At 35.5% G+C, this 26339-nt stretch overlaps 1 protein-coding gene and 1 long non-coding RNA gene across 2 annotated transcripts; both read left to right on the top strand.

Annotated features, from left to right (window-relative positions):
- Positions 1-1141: 1141 nt before the first annotated feature.
- On the top strand, positions 1142-2740 carry LOC136808499 (uncharacterized). The gene is made up of 3 exons (XR_010846896.1): positions 1142-1203; positions 1606-1695; positions 2677-2740. It is a non-coding gene; the product is annotated as an uncharacterized lncRNA (long non-coding RNA).
- A 20648-nt stretch (positions 2741-23388) lies between these two features.
- LOC136808493 (transmembrane protein 41B-like) lies at positions 23389-26215 on the top strand. The gene is made up of 2 exons (XM_067065024.1): positions 23389-23452; positions 24182-26215. Exons 1-2 carry the CDS (start codon positions 23416-23418, stop codon positions 25045-25047), a joined length of 903 nt encoding a protein of 300 aa, XP_066921125.1. The 5' UTR covers positions 23389-23415; the 3' UTR covers positions 25048-26215.
- Positions 26216-26339: the final 124 nt, after the last annotated feature.

Genomic DNA, 26339 nt, shown 5'->3' with positions numbered 1-26339 from the left:
CGAAATATATTGAAATTTTTAGTGTATTTAAAAGTTTTTCAGAATTTAGAGTTTGGCTATTTTTAGTACTTCCTCTTTATTTCATTGAATATTCCAATTAAAAGGTTTGAGCTTTTAAATCCTGAGACTCTAACGTTTTACTAGTCTTAAGTCTCATGTTAAAATTCAGACCTAAAACTGTATTTTTATTACTATTTTATTACAGACTGACCATTCTCTGTGAAGATTTTGATGACATGTTTCACTAATGCTGATGTTCTCTTACCTCATTGATGTTGTGTTGACTTGTTTGCAACTCAGGCTAATGTTATTCACCTACACTGATATGATATCCAGGCTAATGATCGCCATTTATCTTTTCTTTCCAATCGTTTCACTGTTATTTTTATCGGCATCAACATCACAGCTGTTTGAAGTGGTAGGTTTTTACTGTACTGCAACCCAATATTATTTCGTACATCTGAAATGAATGAATAAATAATGGAGTGGCGGCTTTATGTGAGCCGAAATAACGATTTTCTATCAAAAGTGCTATTCATGATATTCCTGACATAATGTTTTCTACGGAAAGACCCGGTTTTTTGCCAGTAGTGGCAAATTCTATACAACTTTTGTCTAGTTTAATTTGCCACTACTGGTTAAAACTGGGGTATTTCCGTAAAAAACATTACGTCATGAATATCATGAATCGTTTCTTGATCCTTTATTGTTAATTCGAGGTATTTTGAATAACAGCTAGACGATAAATATTTCTTTATCATTTATTTTCTATTTCCCCCAATCTAACTTCACGTATTTGATCATAGTTCGTAAAAAACCCCGGTCTGCAAGCCTTTTGTTTCTTTCCATTGTTCCCTACTTGAACTTGCGTTTGAGAAATTAGTTTGTTTTGCTCGCTTTTTGATCATGTGATTAAATCTTAAACCAATTCCAAGAGGAATAAATACTTGGTATCGTGATCACAAAACTGAGCAAATCGATTTTCATCTTTTGATATTAACAAAGGAAAAAGCTATCAAAAAGCTTTCAGACCAGAGTTTTTTACGGACTATGATTTGATTGAAATTTCAACAATCCGATACCAAATAATGATTTTTCAAAGTGAATTTAATAGAATATCTCACGCTTATAACAGGGCAGAAGATTCGTTTGCTTGTTCAAGGTCTTCAAGTTGACGTCATCGATCTAGACACTAAAGTGGAGGTAAAGTATTTTAGGCACACAAACTTTCGCAAGCAGAAAGTTTCGCGAGGTCGAAAATCGCGAAATTTACGATATTTACTTTCGCGGATTTGAAGAAAAAATGTTTTTCCCGAGCATAAATCGTTTGAATAAAATGAGATTTTTCAAATGAAAATTGCCTTAAAATTGAAAACATTCCTTAAATTCGATAAAGACGGTTGCTCTTCAACTTTAAAAGGCATTAAAGATAGAGTAGTAGTCAAAGATATCCTGCTTTTGCGGAACAAATGATTTAATTACATGCAAGAAACCAGTTTAGTAACCAGAAGAACAACTATGAGAATCCCTTGAACTCCAACGGCCGTTAAAAAATTGTTCAAGATCTAAAAACTTCCACTAATATGTTTTTTCGTTGCTTTTCAGTTGGATTTACTGCTCTTTCACATTGGATCAGACCCTGTTGTCATGACAATATGGAAGATGATACCACTTAATCGATCTATTATCGTTTCCGTAAGTTCTGTAAACACAATTTAGCGGGGTTTAGGGAAAGGTCCGACTCGGAGGGCTGCGAGTTCGAAATAGACCGGGGATGGCCATGTAGTGAGGTCACCTCTAGGGTCGCCTTTTGACCAAGGTGGCGGTTCCAGGTCCCATAATAAGAGACAGATCATTGGAAGAAGAAATAAAACAAAAAAATGTTGCAAAAAAAAATTACTAAATGGAATTTCAAATTCAATATCGAAAGTGATTTTTCTTCTTCGCGCTTTTGTGAAATTTCGGTTAGAAACTAAGTAGGCTACTCTACTCACCTTTTATCAAAAAGAGTTTCTTATAGGAAATATACCTATAATAGAGGTTTGCGATTCGGACTATGCAATAAGAAACAAATTTATAAAGACTCAATACCGTATTCCGTTTGCTCGTTGTTGAACATTTCTGTATTTGAGTCTTTGAATCTTCATGATTGGTCCTCATAGCATTGCTTCTTTCTTTCTTAACTGAAAATACAAAAACGCATATAAAGTAAAGCTGTATTATTTATAAATAAAAGGATGCTTTAAATTTTAGCTTATAGAATTTCAATTTTATTTTTTCGCAACCGAAAAAACGGGACTCTCTTAAATGATACAAATTGCCATTTTAAAATGTTTAAAAACGACAAACTCGAACCCAAGTCTCTTTAAATTCACCTTTTTCATGATTCTGATAGCCTTCACGAAATGTTTGCACCAGTAAAAGCAAGCGTAGCTCTTGGAGACGGGATTGACGAGATTGGAAAAACGGTCAATAAAGTTCCTTATATTGGGATTCAAAAAAGTAGTTTAGTTGTCTGGATTTTAGTTTTTAGTTCATTAAAATAGCTGCCCCCCCACTGATTAATTTTTCGAAAATTTTCCACCCAGGACATTCTTATTCCACCCCCTCGCTTTTTAAGATTTTTTTCCAACCCCCTGGCTATTAGTATACAGTATCTTACTACTTTTCTTTTAGATTTTCATCAGTATTGTGACGTATTTCACGATGCTACTTTCATTCTTGTGATGCTGGTTTGCTTAATACTGTACTCAAATTTTGATATCACATTCTTCGCTCGTTATTGAGCTCTTCCAGAAAAAAATGGAATATGGGGGGGGGGGGGGTGGAGGATATTTCTTGGGAAATTACCCCCGGACATTATGAATTTTTACCCCCCGGAAAACAGATCTCACCCCGGAAATTCAAATTACCGCCCTAGACAGAGAAAGTTGCCCCTAAAACAAGGCAATTTTTGCAGAGTTTTCACTACCCCCGGACAAAATATCCAATATGTACCCTCCACCCCCCCATGTACGAACATTTTCTGGAAGAGCCCATTGTATATATAAAATGTAATAAAATGTTAAAATGATGCACCAATCAACCCTTAGAGTTTACCAGAAAGGGCTGATGCCATATCATATGAACATGAACATAGTAGTCCCTTTACGGCGTTTAAGGTAAAACGGTAAAATACCCAAAATTATCAATATATATTTTAAACTTTATTGATGTCAATCAAATGGAAATAAAAGATGCGTAAAACCATTGTGCTGAAAAAAAAAATGAAAATTTTTTTGAAAACATATCATACAAAGTTGTTGGTGGTTTTGTTGAATACATTTATTTGAAGTACTCAAAATTGATACTGGACGAATGCATTGGCAAATTATAATTATTGAATTAAAAAAAAATGCTTTATTATAAAGCATTGAATTACTCAAAATCACTCCTAAAAATACTTGGAATGTCAGACTTGATCCGAAATTGTTTCATAACTTTCTCTTAAAATTCAAGAGTTAAGAGTTAATTTCAGAAATTGATTTCAGTCAGTAACTACAAAGAAACTTTGCAAATGATGGTGTCAGAGGATATCAAACAATTTCGTTATTCTACAGAAGTATTGGCACATGGAATGGTCTTGGAGTTGATGTTGTGGCTGCAACATTTGTCGCCAACTTCAAAAAAAATTGCTCAGAATGGGAAAAAGATCTCCATGATTTGTAAAATGTTAAGCATGACATATAAAGATTATACATAGGTCGATAGACCTGGAAATATATTACTGTAAATTAAAAAAAGTATCATATAAGAGGTATTCAAGTAATATTATTATCTTTTAACATTCAATAAAATATATTTATCTGTCAATTATTAATTACAATATAAACAGAAATAGGCTTTTGTCTTTTTAGTCTATATATTATTAGTATAACGCGTATGTCATTTTGTTTTCTGTCTGTGTGTCACTTTCGATTTCGTAAGCAATGTTTTGTTCTCGATAAGTTTGTTTTGATTGACAGATCGGATAGAGCCTGGTTTAGACTTTATTCAGCCTTTGTTTTGAAATTTAAGGCCCGTCTACATTTAGTAATTTTAATTTCTGCCTAGGCATGCCCGTTTTTTTGTTTTTCTCTTTTCTTTTGTTTAAATTCTTTTCGAATGTAATTAACGATCGTATTTATTAATGACATTCGAATTCTTTTCAAAACAAATTCTTTAATAGAAAAGAATAATTCAAATGTAAATCAAAACATAACCAGACATAACAATCAAAAAGTTTGTCAAACAGTGGCGGCCTGGCAGTGCACCACCCAGAAAAATCTGAGAGGGGCGTCAAAAGAGCTTTTTAAGGGGCGCCAAAATTTTGTTGATGTTTAATTGGGCAATCTGGCGTATCTATAAGTACAATGTTAATTTTTTTCGCCTGCGGCGCTTTATTTTACCTTCTTGCATCCTTTCTCTTGAATTTTTTCAAAACTTCTATCAATATTGAATCAGAAGTAAGAGAAGTGTTGTGTAAGCACCAGGGGTTAAAGAGAATGCTCAACCCCAAAATGAGAGATTGCCAAAATGATCAAAACTTGTTGACTAACTTTCTCCGTTTTAGAAGATCTTTTAAGCTGTTTAACCTTTCTTACACCAAAATCTTTTGCCTGCGGCTCCAAAATTACAAATAACCCTTCCTTCCAACTTTAGAATTTTTGGCCTATTTCAGCCATTGATCTTTAATAGAGAATAAAGTAACACCAGTGGCGCGAAAGTTTAAAGATTATCAGGTAATTTTTCTGATAAGAGTTTTAGAAAGCAAAAATATAGACTAAATCGACTTACCAGGTATAAAATTTCCATTTCAAAGATTAGGGGCGTTACTTTCAACCAGTCACTGCTCTTACAGTTTAGTATTTTCACTTAATGATGGAGGGCGCAAATAAGGACAAAAATACCAAGGAACGCCAATTTCATAGTTTGCACCACCAAGAAAATTTAGCCAGGCCGCTACTGTTGTCAAACCAAACAAAGACAGCATTCAAAAGGCGATAAAAAGCAAAAAGGGAAAATTAGTCAATCTCTTTTTTCATATAAAAACATTCAAGTCGTCGCTACTGTCAAAAAGTGTGTACGTCATTTTACATGTTTAAATTCGAAAAGTTATGACAAGGGTTTTAAAAAAAGTAACTTAGAATTGTCTTATTTTTTCAATCTGATAAAAACAAAGAGTTGCACTATTCTTTGAGACTTTCCCACTTTTTCCTGAAGAATTGTCATTTCAACTGGACGGCATATTCAGAGTTGTTTCAGACGACACTGGTACAGTAAACGATGCTCTTCCTGATAACTTTTGACTTAAAAAGAAAAATTCGTCTCCATCCAAAGGAATTTTATTGCGTTCAGCTACAGCTTAACCGGCGTGCGACGCCGGGTACCGGCTAGTTTCATTTAATACAATACAAATCCAAAATTCTCAAAATAAAAAAAGTCGTAGTAGGTCTGGTAAATTAAAATAAAAGGGAAAAAAATTTAGAACATAAATTATTTATTTGAACAACAAGAAGGCTTATAGGGTGTTTAGTGGGTGGTAGTTCGTCATATTTTCGAAAAGAATGAAAAATAGGAAGAAAAGGAAAATCGAAATAAGTTAAAACTTAATCCTAACGTTATCCTGGTCTTTTCTTATACCCTCTTCCCTTTTAATTTCGGGGCAACATGTCTTCTAAGTAGTTTTTTCGTTCTGAGCGTTTTCTGACTAGATTTTTCAAACTAAAAATTGTTGCGAGGCAAGCTTGACCATTTGAACAAATTTCTTATGTAAAAGTTATATCGTGTATAAAATGTCTGAAGGTTTTCTAAGTGTGTGGTTTTAAAAAGGTCAGATTTTGCAATACCTTGACACAACCCTAGTTTCAAATTACTAGGAAAACATTTGCATTTTTTGACAGGGAACACAAGATAAAATAGACAGAGTTCAAAACCTCACAAATACAATAATATCAAACTCAAATTGTGATAGCTTGTAACAAATGATATACAATATATAAATTGTGAACTTTATCCTTTCACATGTTACGTTTCATCAATGGATTCTCATAAATATTTTTGATTAAACTAAGAAGGAATTAAATCGATTTTACAGGTGAAATAACTTTTGAATGAGAATCGAGTGTTAGACTTCCCCCGTACTCTAGACTTTGTACTCAAGTATTTGAACAAATCCAAAAGGAAATGAAAAAGCTTTGAAAAATTCCTTATATAAAATGGATGTCTATTAACACTATACACAAGACTCGATATCACTATTATTATTTCCTTCTTTAAAAGATACATCAGATGTACTGTTCAGTTTACTAGGTGATTGGACCTGCAAAGACCCATTATACCCTTTAGGTAGGTCTACTTCTGCTTCGGCAGGAGAGTTCAAAGAGTGTGTCCCACTTACAGGACTAACAGTATCCTGTTTGCTAATAGTTGAATTATGCTCTGGTGTAGACATTAAATGAGATAACTCTCCATCGACACTATCATGAAGTTCTTCATCATTAATATCCTCTGTCATTTTACTTGGACTCATAGTTTTAACTGGTGAAGGAGAAAATGTATGCTTTGGAGACACCATAACAATATCATGTTTTGGGCTTTGAATTAAAGAATATCTCTCAGCTTGTGAAGCTCTCTTTTGCTCTTGCAGAATCTTCTCTTCATTTTTTGCTTTCACTTTGGCACAATGGGCTTCCACTTCATTACGGTTGTTAATGAAGCGGCGGAGGTTGTTACCAATAACCCAAATAAGTAGTAAAACTACAATTGCTGAGAACGCAGATATCGTGATTATAGTCCAATCACTTCCACTATCTTCTTTTTTATCTTTTCTAGGAGTACCAATGTATCATTGTTGAAAGTGGATTCAGAGGTTAAAGTTGTTTCTATCGATGACGTTGGGTTTTCAGGAATCATGTTTCTTTCTGTGGGTGGTAGTTTTTTGCCTGACTGAATTAATATGCTGAAGCCTCTGTCTGAGGAGATGGAGTCTGTCTTGAAATGTATACTAACACGATCAGCTAATAATGAGTAGTTCATTTTTGGTATATTGTCATTGCAAAAAACTCCAAGAAGATTTTCCTGCTCGTTCTGATAATAATTTATTGTCAATGTATCATCCAGACATGACTTTGAGGTACTTTCAATACTGAAGTCATTAAATATTATATCAATAGAATTAACACCTTGAGCAGCATTTACATTCCACATGCAGTCCATATTTCCAAAGTATTCATTAGGAAATTTGGCGAATTAATTTTATTTGGTTTTCCCTCAATCAAATTTATAGTTTGCTTGCATTCACCAAAATATTTCAAAGTAAAACCATCTTCATAATCTGATGAATTGGATACAAAATTAAGCCATACTTTATTTGTGTTGATTTTTAAAAGATGATTAAAATCTTGATCCCTGTTTTTCAAACACAACCTCTCAATTACTGGAGAATCAATAAAATCAAAATATCCATCGTGAATATTCAAATAACCATGCTCGCAAAGTATATCAAATATTGTGAAATCAAATGACAATGCACTTGTGTTTAAAACTTCAATCCTCCAAAGGCAGTTTTGATCTATATCAACTCGACTATTCCCTGAAATTTTTCCATAATCAGATGTCAAAACTTCACCACAAGTAAAAGTACAACCAAAGGGTTCAATTTTTAAGCAAGGGTAGTCACCATATGATTTCAATGGTATTACACGAAGATATTTCATAACTCTGTGCTGACTAAAATTTGCTCTCGATCTGCCTGGCACAAGATTTCCTTTGAATTTTCCTTTAAAACCGTTCTTGGGAATGATATTTTCCCAATCTTTGCCATTCAAACTGTATTCAAGTGAATAACGTGTTACTCTGCCATTTTTGTTAGAACCTTCCATTTCTATTGCTCCAACATTTGCAAACTTTCCAAAATCAATTTCAAGGTAAATTTTATTGAAATGGCTTTCTTTTACGTTTGAGCACCAACCATTATATTCATCTCCAATACGCCCTTGAGAAGCTGAATATGAATTAAAGTGAGGAGTGCTTGAAATCTGAGAATCAGCGATCAGCTTAGTCTCCATTCCGAGTGGGTTCATACAGCTACATGTTTGAAACGATGAGTTGGAGGTTCACAGTCTTCCCCTCCATTGATTGGTTTTGGGTTGTCACAAGAACGATTGCGGTTCTGAATTTGGAAGTTTTCCAGAGAAGGGTAAAAGTTCTCAACATTTTTCGAGTTTAAATAGCACTCTGACCAAGGTCCCCATGAATTCCAATGTCCATCGATTGGCAATGGTCTTCTCCCTCTGACAAACAAACCACGATTTTGCCCACTTGCAGACAAAATGAAAAGTATCAAGATACTCACTGATATTGATTCCAAAAATAACACAGACATTTTAGACGAACTGGAAGCCCTAATCTCAGTGTTTTAGATTGTTATCTGGGCATGGGTAACTCCATCAAATCAACACCTTTTGCCTTTTCTCTGTGCCTTTCACAAAAAAATATTTTCGAACTCTGAACCCGTGATGTTTTTGTTATCTTTATCGGTAGCCGTAAGAAAATTTAAAGAACAGCTGGTTACTGTAAACGAAAGGAAAACGATTGAAAAGCCACCACGGTTTTTATTTCTTGATAGAAACCGTCTAATTTAGGAAAGCGCGGGAAATAATGTGAACCATAAGTAAACAATCCAAAAGTTTTTTACATCAACTGACATCAATCAAACGCTTTTTCTGAGCATTGAGATTGGTTCATTTATGTCAACTACATCATAATTTTGAGTTTCAACCACTCAGATTGATTTCATTATTAAGAAAACCTTTGGATTGTTAATGGTAAATACGGTATACGGTATACCTACCCTGCGGAAGAACTATACGAAATTCAATTTTTCAAAATGGCGGCACAACTTTTCCGCTTTCACAACTTTGCAGCAGCCTTCTTGGAGCATCACACTATTCTAATTGATTATTAAGAAATGAGAAGTTGGTAGTAAGTCAAGCTCATAACCTAGAGCACAATAATTTATTTGATTGACAGCATGGATTAATTTTTGATTTTTTTACGGTGTTTTTGCAAAAGAGCTCTCCGTTTTCTGCTGGCAGGCTGGGGGCAGGATTTATGCTTTTGTGTCTACATCTCAGCTCATCAGCATCAATTGATAAGATAACAATTTGGTTTTTGATACAGCATTTCTGGGTATTTTAGCGTTTTGCAGAATTCAAAGTTCTTCTTTCTTCTTCATCTATCATTAGTCACACTAGCGTCCCGCCAAAATTCGTATCAAAGATTAATGCTGCGAAAGCGCTATATCGTTTACTTGACTCTCAAGCAAAAAAATGCGCCTCAAAACTTCTAAATGGATTCAGGAAAAAATAACCCGGCGCTTTTTAATGAAATTAACAACGACCCTCGACATGGCCCGAGAATTCTCGGGCCAAAACTTTATTTGGAATTCGCGTAAAGCCCGAGTGCTCAAGCTGGCCCGAAAATTCGGGCAGTGTTCGGGCCACACGCGGGCCACACGCGGGCCACGCACGGGCCACACGCGGGCCACACGCGGGCCACGCACGGGCCACGCACGGGCCACACTCGGGCCAATTTTTTTATTTAACATGATTTAAACAGGCGTGTAATTTCAGGACTGAATTTTTTAAACATTTTCTTTGTGAAAAACTTGGTTTCTCTTAGATTATATATATACTAAATATATGAATGTTGTAAATTCATATAAATATTAAATGTCTTATTTGGTATGAAAATATAGTTATAAATATACTTAGGGTGGAAATATTTACTAGTAAACTGGTCCTATCCTGGTTTTAAACTGAAGCGTGTCCACAGGAAGCTTGTAAAGTTTTTTTGAGCGATATAAACAAAACAGACAAATCTTATTTTGTACTATTTTGTTTGACTGGACATGCTGAATCAATTTAAATATGGAATCTTCTGACTTAGATTAATACTCCGTACTTAGATTAGACTCAATGGACCCAGCCAGACAGGCTTAAAAGCGTTATGAAAAAGGAGGCCCGAACATGGCCCGAATGACTCGGGTCATGTTCGGGCCAAAAGAATTGATAGGGTCTCTTGGCCCAAACATGGCCCGAAGAGGCCCGAGAATTCTCGGGCCATGTCGAGGGTCGTAATTAACATTTTCAAAAACTTTGAGAAATTGCCTAAAATTTGAGCGATAGATGAAAAAATTTGAGCCAAGCCAACCTTGAAAACTAATTTGAAGATCAACTTCCCAAGAAAAAGATCTATGGGGGGAGGGGGAACCCACCTAGATCCGCGCATCGGCAGATAGGCTATTTCCCTGAAATTTTGCCAGAGAGGGGGTTTATCTAAAGAATCCTGCATTTCTAAAAATAGACAAAAAGAACGACAAATTTCATAAAAAACGACATATTTCGCCGTCCACAACCCCGACCGAAAGTGACTGTACCACCCCTAGCGATTCATTCCCTTTCGTTTATCACGGGAAATAACTACATGTGGTCTAAAAGAACGACAAATTACGCATGCGTGTTACAATGCAGGATCCTTTAGAGGAACAGACTGCTTATTTTAAGTTTTCAAGTTTTAATAGATTGTCTTGAAGGGATCTTGAACTTGATTCAAGTAACTCTCACCCTTGTTGTTGCAAATACATCCTGTAGATGACTGATGTTGTTTTTTTCTGAAAGCTTGATTTCCTAGTGTGACTAACTGTCTATAAATCAAGATGTAAACAGATATACATATAGTCAGGGAGCAGAGCGCCAAAAAAATCAAATAACACTTGGGACTTTTTGAAACTTTCAGGAATGCTTAAGTAGACCTAAAAGGTCACAAAACCGTTTACGTGCCCTTCTGAATTTACTTGTGGGGCCTTGCACGAAAAAAGGGCTAATATCAGGCTAATCCCGGGGGGACACATTTGACCCCACTTATATCTTAGGATTACCAGCTCTTATGAGACTCAAATTTTGACCAGTAATACTTCTTTACAAACTCAATTCACTGGTCTATATTTTTTATGGCTGTCACTTTGAAAAGTGTACATTTTACAGACCAGAATATTTAGATTTTAGATAAGATTTTTCAGTCTTATTTAACCTATGTATTGTTACCTAATCTACTTTTGTGAAATGGGGAATGCCCTATTTGGTCACAAATTTGAGCTCTGTTTATCCTAAATGAACCAAGAAGAATCAAACACCAATTAACGTAATTTACGGACCAAAGTCATATCCAAATTTAAAAAAAAAAAATTCTTTTCTTCAATTGTATGAGGTAAGCTCAGATAAAGGTTTAAATTCACAAATAAATAACCATATGTTTAAAAAATCTATCGTTCATTAGCAGGTTCAGTTTCGGATGTCGTTTCTTCACTATTCGATTCGCTTTCATTACTTATATCCAAAAAGTCTGCTGCAATTGCAAAATCAATATCACTCTCTCCGGAATCATCATCAATCTCCATGGCTTCATCATCTGGCTTGTTTTGACAATTTCCAGTATTGCTATCACAAGCGCAAAGATCAGTGCATTTCAGTCCATGTGACTTGCAAATACAATGATTAGAATCGCACATGGTTTTTTTTGCAGTTGCAAGAAATTAAATCAACCAACTCTCCTGGAATGGGGTTGCGAAGCATCCACTGGACTTCTAGTACACCATCTTCCAAGATCCAGCCGTAAACTTTCTCAGGTTTCGGAATATTGGGGAACTGTTGCAACGACCGAAGGATGATAGCAGTTACGAAATTTACCCTTTTTAGATGACACAGGACGACATCACGGGTTGGTGGTAACTTTTGGGGTTCCGGGGTTTTTCTTCTGTCACAGAACTTTAGATACCGAGCTTCATCAGAATTTTTGCAGTTTTGTACTCCGTAAAGCTCGCAAACGAATCGCTCGATGATTGGAAAATGTTTGGAATTTAGGACGAAACGATCTCCGAGTGCAGCAAAGGTGTCCTGGTATTCGTCCAATCGCGAGACGATAGTGTATGCCTTCTTCTTCCCAAGGCCATGAAACGCACTTGTATAATCGTTACCAGTGAAGGCATGGAGTGCTGGGAGACAAGATGACATTTTTTCACCAAGCTCTTGCTGTATGCTACTGATATCCAAAATCCTTCTGTTTAGTCGGGGAGCAGAATTCAATATCTCGAGTTAGAAGCGTTTTTGCTTAACCCTAAAAAAGAATGGGGTTGTTATATACCGTTGGAACGGAAATTTTATGCTGATTATGGAAACCCAGGTCTTAAAAAGTCTATCCTGGACGATTTTGAAAACGAAGCTGGAGTTTGCACTCCTCCGTGGTGTTTTTTCGATTTTACCTGTTTTAGAAAAATGCTGACTGTCAGCAAAGCAAAGGTTTTTAGAATCTAATTTTTTTTGAAAATTGCTACCAATAGAATTGCCTTTTAGCAAAAAAATCAAAATTTTTGAAAAAAACATTTTTTGCACTCCTTCTTGGAGGTTTTTTGCAAAAATCAGCGTTTTTACAAAAATATACTGCTAAACCAAGTCTGCTGGCAACTGAAATCCGGTTCAAATGACCCTTTTAATGGTTTTGACGGAAGAACTATATCTTACCATGACAAAAAACCGAAAACTGCTGTCAAAAAACAATTATTTGGCTTTTTGCTCTCCTTCTTTGGTGTTTTTTGACAAAAATCGATTTTAGCCGTTTTTAACCAAAATTCGACTTTTACAAACTATTCCCTTAATTTTGGAAACTGAATGCCTTCGTATTTCTAAAAGTTATTCTCCATTATGTAAAATGATGAAAAAAATCAAAAGTTGATCTCCTCCGTTGATCCTTTTTGACCAAAAAGTTATGTTTTTGAACGAATTTCTGCCTAATGGATGGTCCAGGGGAATTTCAGGCTTAATTTAGGGAACCCAAAATTTGCGTACACGTGAAATTTTTTGATTGAAATGTGTTCATTAGGTCCTCAGGAGTGAAAAACCATCGAGTGACACTTTTCACACCTTGAGCATTTTCCATAATGGTGGAAATTTCAAAATGGCGGATTTTTTTTGAAATTTTGATGTCTCTGAACATGGACATTATATACCGTTGGAAAGGGTTTTTCATGCTGAACAACTTTTTTGCTTACAAAAAAGTCATAAAATGTACTCAATGTGAGTAAAAGGGGACAGAAGGTGTTAAAATGATGTCATCATCACCACCAAAAATTTGACATTTGCTTCAAATTATTGAAAAGGATTTTTCATTACTCACGAAAAAATCTGAAAATCTAATAAGTAATGTGCAATGTACGAGTAAAAAGTGATAGAAGGTATCAAAATAACGTCATCACTGTCCAAAGCATTGACATTTGCTCCATTATATTGATGAATGTCTATATACCATTGAAAAGTATTTTCATGCTGATGTTGGTGCACCATAAAAAAGCACTGATTCGACTGTAGCACGAAAAAGGTTGTGTTTAATCTTGCCATGAAGGTTTGATTCAGTAGTAATTACTTAATCATTTTGAGATTCTCACATTAACATGCCAGTGGAGGCTTTGTGACTGCCAAGGCAGTTGAATTCTTCTACATTTTACATTACAAGAGTATATCCATGTATTCGATCTTTTTTGAGCTAACATGTAGAACTATGACAGGAGAAACTTTGATAGTGTGGAAGAGTTTTTCTGCATCTTCGGAATTGCCCAGATTGTATCTGTAAAGTAGTACCTGCTTCTTGATCTTTGGGGAATAACACAGTGGCATATCCACGGGGGGATGGGCAATTCTCCCAAAAAAAAAAAAAATTGACCAAAAAGGTCAAAGTTTTCCCAATAGAATGTGAAGGGGTCTGTAGTTTTTGTAACCTTTTTCTGGCTACATCTGACCTTTTTAAGGCATCCTTTAAGCTGCTTGACATTTCTTAGAAATTTTTTTTACGTTTTTTACACTTTGTATGACCTTATTCTCACTAACTTTGAGATTTCCAATGCCATTTCTTAAGCTATTTGAACTTGCTTACAGCAAAAATTTACGCCTGTGGGGCATAAATTTCCTCTAAAAAAGGTGAAAATTTTTCCAATCTCTCCCCCCGAAACGAAAACTCGTGGCTACGCCTCTATTACACCGTATGTTTGTGGCGGTTGAGTGAAGTCTTCAATACATAGTCTAGCGACAGTTTAATAGAAAAGGTGCCAGCGCACTTTTATCGAAGGCATCTGTATCATTTAAAGGCGATTTAACGATGGTATTTGTTCTGTAATTGAATTGATGATTGGATTACAAAGAATCGGAATCCCAAGTCTGAAATATAGGCTTGCGTTATGATATAGTTGAGATCTTCAAACTTTTGAATCACTATGACAACAAATCATGTGTTTCTAAAAAATTTACCCAACAAATACATAAGACCTGAGAACACAGCTCTGAACTGGTAAAAGTTTTCGAAAGTTATGGTGATCGTGGACCCTATAGCAACTCTCTTTACTATCGAGGCATCAAACAGTGGAATAGTCTGTCTGAAAAAGTAGTTAAATCATCAATCATCCAAGATATAAAAGTTTAAAGAAGATCTTGGAAAGAGGAAATGTTTGGGTATGATTGAAAATGTCACTATTGTTGCATATCTGTAATATCTGTATCTTGTAATAAAACAAACCATGTGTGAGTGATTTATAGATGCCCATGTGCTTGCTTCGGAATCTGTAAAGCTTTACTATTACTTAGTTGGGCCCCCAGCGGTTTGTGTTAATGCGTGAAAATCCATTTTTTATTGCGTGAATGCGTGAATCTGCCCGCGTGAATTTTTCCTTCTCACCCAAATTTGTGCAAATTTCCCCTATCGTTGACAATTTCCCTGATTTTTTCCGAAAATTTCCCCGATTTCCCAAAAAATCGGGTTTGCATGAATTTGAGAAAGACTTGCGTGAATGCGTGTATTTTTGGTCCGCTGGGGGCCTCTTAGTTTGACCTGGTAATCAAACCTTTTAACCTAATCCATCGTCAAATTGGAGATCTACCTAAAGGGTTTAAGCGCCAGTTCTACAGACAGGATGTGATGTGATGTACCACAGATGCAAGGTATTGTAAAAACACACAAACGTATAACCCCAGAACTCATATCAATTAAAAAAAGTGGACTAAAAAACGATCTCGATGATAAAAAAAGAGATTTGCCATTCCCGTTAGCACTTAGCCCCTTCAAGCTCCCCACCTGCTAAGAAATTCTCAACGGTTTATTGATGCTACAGGGGTGTAAAAATAAAAATGACGATTATTTAGTTTTGCTTGATGACACCGATGGTTTCTTTGTAGCTGCCTGCTACGTAAGCGAACTAGATGAAGCGAATCTGTAATGAACTAGATTACCCTTCTGGGTCAAGCGAACAAAGAAAAGGTGGTCTAGAGAGTTAAAACCATTGGAATCTCTTCCACTTTCAATCAGTATTTCAGAGCATGACTTCTAGCCTTCGGCTTATATTTCATTGCTATTGCTTTATACTCTACATTACATCCTACATAACACATTACTCAGTAAAATTTCAGACTTTTTAGTATTAAGCGAAAAGAATGTTCAGCTCGAAAAATCCTTTTCCGGGGTGTCTACAGAATTGTTCTCATTAGTTGCAAGGTTTTAAGTTTTGTAGGGTCAAATTTTAGGCATTTTTCACGGTTTTCGGTTCATTTATTGAGTATCTTTAAGGTTTCTCGGGGCTCCATTTGATTTTGACTGGTAGTACAATACTCTTGAACGAGGTGTGTATAAAAGATTATTTCGTAGTATTCTCGAGATTACGAGAGAAACGAGAGAAGCAAGCACGCAATTTTTTTGGAAATATTGCTTGTATAGAAAGAGACTTCGGGAAAACACAAATCGAACCACAAGACAAAATGCTCTTTTTCAAGGTTTTCAAGGAATTCCTTTAGATCATGTACACTTTTCAAGGTTGTTTGGTCTATTTTAAAGTTTCTTCATAAGCTTTTTAAGGTTTTCAAGGTCCTGTAGTCACTCTCTTTTCAATAATTTAAAGCAAATGTCAAATTTTTGGTGGTGATGATGATACATCATTTTAACACCTTTTGTACTTTTACTCAAATTGAGTACATTTTATGACTTTTTTGTAAGCAAAAAAGTTGTTCAGCATGAAAAACCCTTTCCAACAGTATATAATATGTCCATGTTCAGAGACATCAAAATTTCAAAAAAATACAAAATCCACCATTTTGAAATTTCCACCATTATGGAAAATGCCTAAGGTGTGAAAAGTGTCACTCGATGGTTTTTCACTCCTAAGGACCTAACGAACACATTTCAATCAAAAAATTTCATGTGTACGCAAATTTTGGGTTCCCTAAATTAAGCCTGAAATTCCCCTGGACCATTAGGCAGAAATTCGTTCAAAAACATAACTTTTTGGTCAAAAAGCATCAACAGAGGAGATCAATTTTTGATTTTTTTCATCATTTTACATAATGGAGAATAACTTTTAGAGATACGAAGGCAATCAGTTTCCAAACTAAAGGGAATAGTTTGTAAAAGTCAAATTTTGGTTAAAAACGGCTAAAATCGATTTTTGTCAAAAAAACACCAAAGAAGGAGAGCAAAAAGCCAAATAATTGTTTTTTGACAGCAGTTTTCGGTTTTTTGTCGTGGTAAGATATAGTTCTTCCGTCAAAACCATTAAAGGGGTCATTTGAACCGGATTTCAGTTGCCAGCAGACTTGTTTTAGCAGTATATTTTTGTAAAAACGCTGATTTTTGCAAAAAACCTCCAAGAAGGAGTGCAAAAAATGTTTTTTTCAAAAATTTTGAATTTTTTGCTAAAAGGCAATTCTATTGGTAGCAATTTTCAAAAAAATTAAATTCTAAAAACCTTTGCTTTGCTGACAGTCAGCATTTTTCTAAAACAGGTAAAATCGAAAAAACACCACGGAGGAGTGCAAACTCCAGCCTCGTTTTCAAAATCGTCCAGGATAGACTTTTTAAGACCTGGGTTTCCATAATCAGCATAAAATTTCCGTTCCAACGGTATATAACAACCCCATTCTTTTTTAGGGTTAAGCAAAAATGCCATTTTTGGATTCTGCTCCCCGACTAGTTGTTGCAACACATCATTTCAACGTACATTCGGCTTGGGATTTTTGCAGCAAAATGAAGAGCATAGATCGGAATGTCACTGTCAACCGTTTTGATGCATACGGATGATTCCTTCTCTGCTGCGTGTTTGGCACATAAAAAGACCTTGGTATCTGCCTCTTCCTGATCTGTCGCCAATTCAGGAACTTGCTCACAAAATAGCTCTCCTCCTGAAGCAGAAATCTTATGGAACTGATTGCCGTGGTTTACGTAGAGAGTAGACGTTTCGAGATACTTCGCGTATTTTTGACCACTCTTTGAAAAGAAACTCAACCAGATTGGTCTTGTTTTCAGCATCACGTAGGTATTTTGACCATTGTTTCGGGCGAGCCTGATCACGTCTTTCAATGCTGATCTTCACATTGCCAGACTCCTTTCTCCTTTCACGCTCGTAGGACTTGATCGAGCCAGGCTTGTACTGATCAGTAACGAAGTAGACTACTCTACTTTGAAGAATACGTTTTAGGATATACTCCGCGACATCACCGAACATTGATAAGGGGACGGATGCCATTTGCTGCAGGAGAACCATTCCATCCCAAATTGTGCAGTTAACCACAGGATTTGTCGTTGCTAGCAAGACATCTTTCTCGATAGCATCTGAATTATAAAAGTAATTTGAGTTTAAAAATTTAAAGCTTTAAATTACAATAAGAAGCTAAGAAGGACCTTTAGCTAATCATGAAAGTTGGTTAAAAAGCTGTACAGGTGAGTATTGAGAGTTGTGCAATAATGCTCATCTTAAATTTTTGAATGTTTTACCTAACAACTTATGTTTACAAGTCTTCACAAGGCCACCATCGGGAAGACCAATCGACCAAGGTATGGGGCTGAGTGAGTGAGCCAACACATACTCCAGGGGAAGAGACTCCCTTGATTTCGCTAGGATTAATAATCTTCCGAAAAGGCTTCTCTCTGCTGCAATGGTGGTGAGCTTGTTGCTGTTCTTAACGGTCTTACGTACAACCATGTTCTTGAAAGTCTGCAGATTATTTCTTTTGATGGCCGAGTAGAAACAGTTTTCGTTTGCTTTGAAACGTTCGTTCCAAAAAGTCATCATTTTGGTGTAACCTATGTTGACGGCGTCCAGTAACATCCACGTTACATCATCAGAGGCTTCGACACCAGAGGAGATGTTGATAAGAGTGCTCCGTGGGTCAAACACATTACCCCAAGAACGTAAGGTCTGGTCAAGCTTCTCTACACATGCCAGATCGAATTTCATGCGTGAAGGTTGAAGATCTTTTCGACTTTGCTGGTTTTCTTCCATTATATCTTCTTCGAGCAACAGCTGACATTGTGCTAGTGTGTGGCTTGTGAGGACCCATCGTTGCACAGTCCCAACAGTGGTGCTGTATCCTGTGATGCCACCGTGGCACTTCTGGTCCCGGTTGATTGTTTGCTCGATGACCTGGTCGGATGAAGTCCGGTTGAATCGACCTTCCTTCCGTTTGACACCGAATTTACCATGCCTGAAATTCAATATAAGATTATGATCACCTCTGTTTTTCAAGAAAAAGTGAAGCACAAGTCTGCAACATATGGTTTCAAATAAGAAAACATTACAATATTTTAAATTTTTGAATGTTTTATTGTGTGTTACGTTTTTATACTTGAAACCCCCTGATTAGATTGCGAGTCAGTTTGAACGTTTTTATCAGTGGAAAGAAAGATGGCGACAATTTAACAAAGTTTCAAAAACAAGAAGTATGAAATGTTTTGATTGTTTGTAGACGCCTCAAGTAATTTCAAGAGGGCACGTAAACTGTTTTGAGTTCTATGAATCATAAGCTTTCATTTTATGTAGGTTTTGAAAAGTCCCACCGAAATACAACTTTTGGCATTTTTTTGGCGCTCTGCTCCCTGACTAATACCATGAATGAAATCAGGTAACTTGCATCAGTGCACAGTGAAGGGTAACTTGCATAGCCATCAAATGACTGACCAATCAAAGCAGCAAAATTTCAAAACAAATGCACTACCGTAACTTGGTCTAATGTCGACACCCCTCCTCTAATTCTGACACCCTTTTTATCAGCTGAAATTTATAGAAAGGTTGAAACAGTTTTTCTTTGCTTAGTGGTCAGAGAGGATTAATCCTTTTTCAATCAAGGATTCAAGCTTTCATATTATTCCTGTCTCTAAAGAAGGGTGTCGGAATTAGACGAGGGGTGTCGATATTAGACAAACTTACGGTAAGCAGCTCCGCTCGCAGCTCTAGTCTACCATTTTTGTTTTGATTTAACTTTATACTGTCATTTTGTGAAAAAAGCTATATATACTTTAAAAAGAAAAAATTGCTTTTCCCAGATTTTTTTCCGCATCTCCACACTGGAAAATCAGTGGAAAATATGATGCGGGCGGGTGACGCGAATGGAACAATTTTTCGATGACCGCCTGATGACTACCATAGAGTCGTTTAATATCGACATGCGTCTTGTTATTTCGACATAGCTGTAGGCTGGTCTTCGAAATAAAAAATCAAACATAAACAAATACATACCAAAGTTATCAATCAATCACTAAATTGTACTCTCCCTATCAAGTCACAGATTGTTGGAATGTAAGAAACGTGAAGGGAAGTGGGTTTTTTTTCGAAAAGAAAACTTTAACGATGTAGTCACTAAAAACTAATTTGCATGCTTTCATTCAACGGAACGAAGATATCCAAATCAAAACAACATTTTGCATGCAAGGAATTTTTTAGTAGACCTTTTTACCGTGAACCAAAAATAATAAAAAGAACCTGGTTTCCTTTTGAATTTAATGTGACCGCCATACTGGCCATCACGGCGTGTAGCCTCTTAGCGCCTAGAGCGTGTGTTTTTGATAAATAAGGAAGGGGAAACAAGGTTAAGCGCACAAAATTATGTAAAAAACCTGTAAAATCTTAATGATGGACACAAGAAAGTTACGAGGCAGTTTGCATGCGTTTCGTGTGCTGTGTAAAACTGCTTATAATTTGGCTGTTTTTTTTAATTGAAAGGATTGCAATGTTTATTGAACTTCTAGTTTGATGGATGAACTTGTTTGATAAGAATGATACCAAGAATTTCATTCAACGTAGGGTAGATCGTCAACTACCATTTTTAGCATGATTTCGAAAAATTCAAATTGTAGTATTTTTTTGTGAAAATTTAATCTATTGTAAGACATTTTGCGCAATTTTTAACCTCTTAGGTAAAAAATCCAGCATTCCCCAGGGGGGTCTTTGATTCGCACAAAAACCTTGTTTAAGATCTCTTTTCCACATCTCTGCCATCACTTTTTGGATTTTGGCTTTTTTCAACCTGAATTTTCGAAATTTCCAACCTTGTTTAGCTTGGATTTTGGCTTTTTTCCACCTGGATTTTCGAAATTTCCAACCACCTTGTATTTTGGCTTTTTTCAACCTAGATTTTCGAAAATTCCAACCTTGTTTGGTTTGGATTTTGGCTTTGTTCCACCTGGATTTTTGAAAATTGCAACCTTGTTAAATTTGGATTTTGGCTTTTTTCAACCTGGATTTACGAAAATTCCAACCTTGTTAAATTTGGATTTTTGCTTTTTTCAACCTGGATTTACGAAAATTCCAAGCCATGGAAAATGCAAAATTTCCAACCTTGGAGAATGTCCCACATTTTCAGGTTGGATTTTCCATTGGATTTTATCTTTTTTCCAACTAAGAAAACTTGAAATTTCCAACCTTGGAAATCGAAAAATTTTTCCTGTGAAAATTTCAGGACACCATTTGAAACCAGATTTTAGCCTGAGAAAACCAAGTTTTAGCTTGAAATATTGGCATTTGCCATGAAAACTCAATTTCTCGGGCGCCATTATGGATTTATAGGAAATTTTTGAAAACTCAAGATTGATTTTTCCTGGAGCTTTCTCTAAAGTGTTTTATTGCTGAAAATTTCAAGTGTGTACCTTAAATAGTTTAATAGTTGTGGGTCCTCAAAAATGCTGCTTTCATGCATTTTGCTACCTATAATCGGAGAAAATCAGCCTTTTTAGCCTGAAATTGAAACATTGAGCGATTTTGCTGGGGTTATTTTGTCTTTTTGTGTTGAATATTAGTACAAGACACCATTTAGAAACCATTTTGACCCTTTCCTGGCCTTTTATAGTCTTAAAATGGGCGAAAAATGCCATTTTTACTCATTTATGCTATGGTGCGAATCAAAGACCCCCCTGGGGAATGCTGGATTTTTGACCTAGGAGGTTAAAAATTGCGCAATATGTCTTACAATAGATTAAATTTTCACAAAAAAATATTACACTTTGAATTTTTTGACTTTGCCATTTGACGATCTACCCTACGAAGGTATGTTTTGATTATTTTACAGATCCAGTGTCGACTTTAGAAGATGCATGTCGATATTAGACGAATCTATGGTATGCAAGTTACCCTCCATTGGTTTAAGCCATGCCATTCACAAGCCTTTAGATCCTCACATCCTAAGCTCCTCCTCAGTCTTTAGTCTCTCCTAGAAGCTTTGAAAATGGGTCAGTCAGTCGGTTGCTAAAATTGGAACCTTTTTTTCATTTTCCCACCACAAAAACCTCAATTTTTGAATTTCCTCAAGCAATCGTGCAATCCTAGAATCCAACCGTGAATGTAAAGAAATACCGTGAGTGGTCCTAAATCTGACAGCCCTACCTAATCCGATGGGGTCTTTCAAAGATACAAACTAAAATAAAAACAAACCTTTCACTGTGACGCAATGAAGATGCCAAAGTGTCAACTAAACTGAGAGATTTGATACACTGAACCAATTGAACCAAATTACAATAATTGCTTCTTATACAAAACATAATTTCTTATTATATACATAAATTGTTAACGTTTTAAACACGAGCAATGGATTCAGAATAATAGAGGTAATTATTTTTTACAACTCACACTTTTTAGATCACATTAATTGACATCTTGACATTATAGTCATCTTGTTAGATGTTTTGTTTCGAGAGTCCTTGCAAAAATCAAGATTTCATTGTCTTAGAGGGATCGCTTTTTAAAATAGCATAATTGAGTGCTGTAGTTTGATAGTTTTAAAGTTATGAGTATTTAAAGATTTGTGAAACGATTTTAACTGGGTTATAGACCAATGGAAATGAAGTCTTAAAGCCCAACCTGTCAGGTATTTTGACTCAAGATTACGTAGGCTTTATGCCTTATAATATTTTGTCAGAAAGTTTCATTCGCTTTGAAAGATTTTTGAGGGAGTTCTAAGCAAAATAGTGCCAGGGTTTCGAAAAATGGTTCTAATTCTGGCATTAATTAGGGTTCAGTTTAAGCTGATGATTACAATAGACATTTTCCTAATCTCAATGTCATGCTCAATAATTAAAAACCCCAACAATAACACTGATAATGCATTATTAACCCCTTTCCGGACGCATGATTTCACGGCTATATGACGCAAACAAAAATTCGATTTTTGACTGGCTTCACTAAAATTGCAATATAAAGTGATTGATAAAAGATATCACGATAAGTAATACCTCATTTTTTTCACATGTAATAGGGGTTTTGAAATACTAAAAAAAAAAATTCAAATATGGCTGACACCTGGTCACTGATTTTTTTTCGGAAAGGCAAAATTTTTGACTTTGAATAAAGAAATAGAGTTAAAGGCATTTGCTTTACGCCTTGAACTTTGAATATGATTTAGAGAATTGAATTACTGACCGGGTAAAAAAAATTTCATGTCATAAGCTTTCCAAGAATCTGAGTAAAGTGATTTTTTGTCCAAATTTTTGAGCAATTTTTCCCTTACAGATTTAGCCTGAGTAAATTTGCAACAGACATTGAAAATTTATAATTCTTGTTGTAAACAAGATATCGAAAAGTGGTTTTTTGCAGGTTACGGGAATTTTATCTCAAAATCATTATTCAAAACCATGTTATTGTATTTTGGCGCGAAAACTGTTAAAATCTTTTACAAAGCTATGGGCCACCCGGTGGCCCGTGCGTCATATAGGAACACGATTCATGGGCCACCCAGTGGCCCGTGCGTCCGGAAAGGGTTAAGTGTGTGTAAAATATTTTTCTTCTCATTATTTTAATGCTGGAGTCGGATTGAGTTTTGGGGCACTGACATTTCAGGATCCTTTAGGACGTAGATTACTTCATTAGTAGAGCTACCTATCATGACCTGTCACCTTTAACCTGTATTCTATAAAAATTAAGATAATGATAACTTTTTTAATGTTTTTTAATCATGCTACTGAGATCATCAAAAGTTTTTATTTACGGTTTATAACTCCTTTATTTCTTTACAGAAAGCAAAATATTTAAATTATAATAAAATAATGGTTTCTACTAGATCCCAACACAAGCTTGACAAAGGTAAACCAACTGTTTATATGTAGCTTTTTTTCAAATTTTATAAAATCTTTTAGATAAAAAAAGGTTTCATTTTTGCTTATAATTCACTATTACTAGCTCTTTCTTTAGTCCCTGTAAATATGAAACCTCATACAGGGGTCACCAATAACATTTTCAGATAATTTGAATTCAATTTATCTTCTCAAGTGTAAAGATTAGACGATCACATTTTTTAACTTTTAAAAGTAGAAGAATTTGATTTTCGGTGAATTTCACAAATTAGGCCAAGTGGATCAAAAGATATGCTGAAAAAAAGATAAATGTTACTTTTGGAAAGAGCCTACACTAAATAATGCCTACTGAAAAAACCTAACACTTCTCTCCAACCTGGGCAGATTGGGGTCTTCCAGAAAATTTTTGTACATGGGGGTGGAGGATATATTTTGTCCGAGGGGTAGTGAAAAATCTTGGGGGCAAACTTGCCTTGATTAGGGGTGAATCTGAATGTCTGGGGTCAACTAATGCTTGTCTGGGGGTGAGATCCGTTGTCTGGGGGTAAAAATTCACAATATCCGGGGATAAATTTCCAAAAAATATATCCTCCACCCCTCATATTCAAATTTTTTCTGGAAGAGCCCATTCCCTTTTCAGAGCCACGCGCGGAGTAATCACAATCACAATCAGCCTAGAGATTAGGTTTGAATTATAAATTATTAATTGTGTCTTTAAAATTCCTTTGTTTACTTTCAGCACGGAACCGTAAAAAACACCAACAAAAGTCATCCTCAGACACAACGAGTGAAGACGATGAAAACATTTCAAACACCAGTGGTGAAGAAGAAACTGAAAAATTGGAAGAATTCGAAGATCCCAACAGTGGTTTGGATACTGTCACCGCCATTATGTTGATTTTTGTCATCTTTACTGTAGCTTTTATTGGTCTGTCTTTCGTTTATATGAAATTCCCTAAAATGAGTGCAGAAGATGAGAGGAAAGTCAAATTACCGAAATCCATTGATGATGCTAAAGCCCTGGGTAAAGTGTTATCCAGATATACTGATAATTACTTCTTTGAAGTGTTAGTCGCGTTTACGCTTACTTACATATTTTTACAATCATTCGCCATCCCTGGATCGATCTTCCTCAGTATTTTATCAGGTTACTTATTTCCATTTCCGTTAGCTTTGTTTCTGGTTTGTTTTTGTTCAAGCTCTGGTGCATCTTTTTGTTACCTTATATCATCAATTATCGGTCAGAAAGTGGTTAACAGATTTTTCTTGGAACGCGTTCGCAAATGGAAAACACAAGTCCAACGCCATGAGAAAGATCTCCTCAGCTATATCACTTTTCTTAGAATTACACCATTTTTACCAAATTGGTTTATCAATATCACATCACCAGTTCTCAATGTACCTCTTACCCCATTCTTTGTTGGCACCTTTCTCGGCGTGGCGCCGCCATCCTTCGGCTTCATCAGTGCCGGTGTTGAGTTATACGAGTTGACAACCACCGGAGATGCATTCTCATTTAAGTCTGTTCTCATAGTTATTGGTTCAGCAATTATTTCCTTATTACCTGTCATGTTTCGAAGACAATTGCAGAAGAAGATTGAGTAAATTATTTTTGACTTTAAATATCTATTCGCTTTAAAGGGACAGAAAAATACTGACAAAATTTGTAAACAAACCGTATGCAGCGGGATACAAAATCAAAAACGAAGTTACATGTCAAAATCAAAAATCAAAACAAATATGGCTGCATTTATTGAAATAGTTACCATCCATCCAGAACATCCAGAATTTAAAAGCTTTCTCTAAGGATTTGACTTATACAATATCTAGAATATTTAAATTTCGCTTTTTTTCAATCGGGATGGGTAAGAGGTCGGGTGAAATATTTAACTTAAAGTAGAACGTTTAGGAAAATTTAGTCAGCTTTTGAAATTTTTACAAAGGGACATATATAAGTAGTAAAATGTAAAAAATCAAAAAGAACAATTAAAATCACGTGTCCAAAACAAACTTGTAAAACAATTGAAACAATCAAAATCAGCCATATTTGTTTTGGTTTGTTATTTTGACATGTGACATTTGTTTTGATTTTGTACCCCGCTGCATACGGTTTGTTTACAGATTTCGTCAGAACTTTTCTGACCCTTTACACATTTTGTCATATACCCTTGATATGAGATTTTATTAACCATGGCATTTTTTATTATTGATGCGATACCATAGTATCATAGCTACATGGGCCCCGGCGAGCCATTTTGAGTGAGGGGGCCAACATTTTGGCCCATGGTCAACCATGGTTGGGCGACAAAGAAAATTTTTCACTTTTTGCACCCTCAAAACACCTTAAAACGATATCTATTTGGGGAGAATTATAGTTTTTGTGGTTTGATTTGGTCTCAAACTGGCTTAAAATAGTAACTCTTAAAAACGTATGTCATGGTCTACCAAAAAGTGGGGGGGGGGGCATGGACCCCTCGGTCCCCCCGTTGACGGGGCCCATGAGCTATTTGTATTTATAATTGAATTTAATACTTCTAAGAAATTCTGTAAAAAAGTCAACTCTTTACAATTTTCTACAAAGCTCTATTAAGAATATTATCACAAACTAGAATTTTAGCTTTTTAATTTATTTTTAGCTTCTTATTGTTTAAAATGGACTATTTTGTCATTTTTTTCTAAGGTAATTGTATTTTAAGTTTAGGTAACAATTTTCCTTTTAAAATGAATTCAAATATTTTCATCAAATTTAAATATTTTCATCAAATTTAATTCACCTGTCGAATCCAGTCTATTTTTATACCCGTCACATTGAAATATTTCTAGACTTTTTATAAGGACAATCTGGCTTGAAATCGTAACAATGGGCTCTTCCAGAAAAAAATTGTACATGGGGGATG

The sequence above is a fragment of the Clytia hemisphaerica genome, unplaced genomic scaffold, assembly GCF_902728285.1.
Source record: "Clytia hemisphaerica strain Z4C2 unplaced genomic scaffold, Clytia hemisphaerica genome assembly, whole genome shotgun sequence".
Classification (NCBI taxonomy): Eukaryota; Metazoa; Cnidaria; class Hydrozoa; order Leptothecata; family Clytiidae; genus Clytia; species Clytia hemisphaerica.
The sequence above is the reverse complement of the archived record's forward strand: the minus strand, read 5'-3'. Positions and strand labels throughout refer to the sequence as shown.

Bases quoted from the DNA above. Each gene is read 5' to 3' on its own strand.
- LOC136808493 (XM_067065024.1), top strand. From the start codon at position 23,416: ATGGTTTCTACTAGATCCCAACACAAGCTTGACAAAG. The intron at 23,453-24,181 runs GTAAACCAACTG...GTTTACTTTCAG, and splicing joins CCAACACAAGCTTGACAAAG to CACGGAACCGTAAAAAACAC.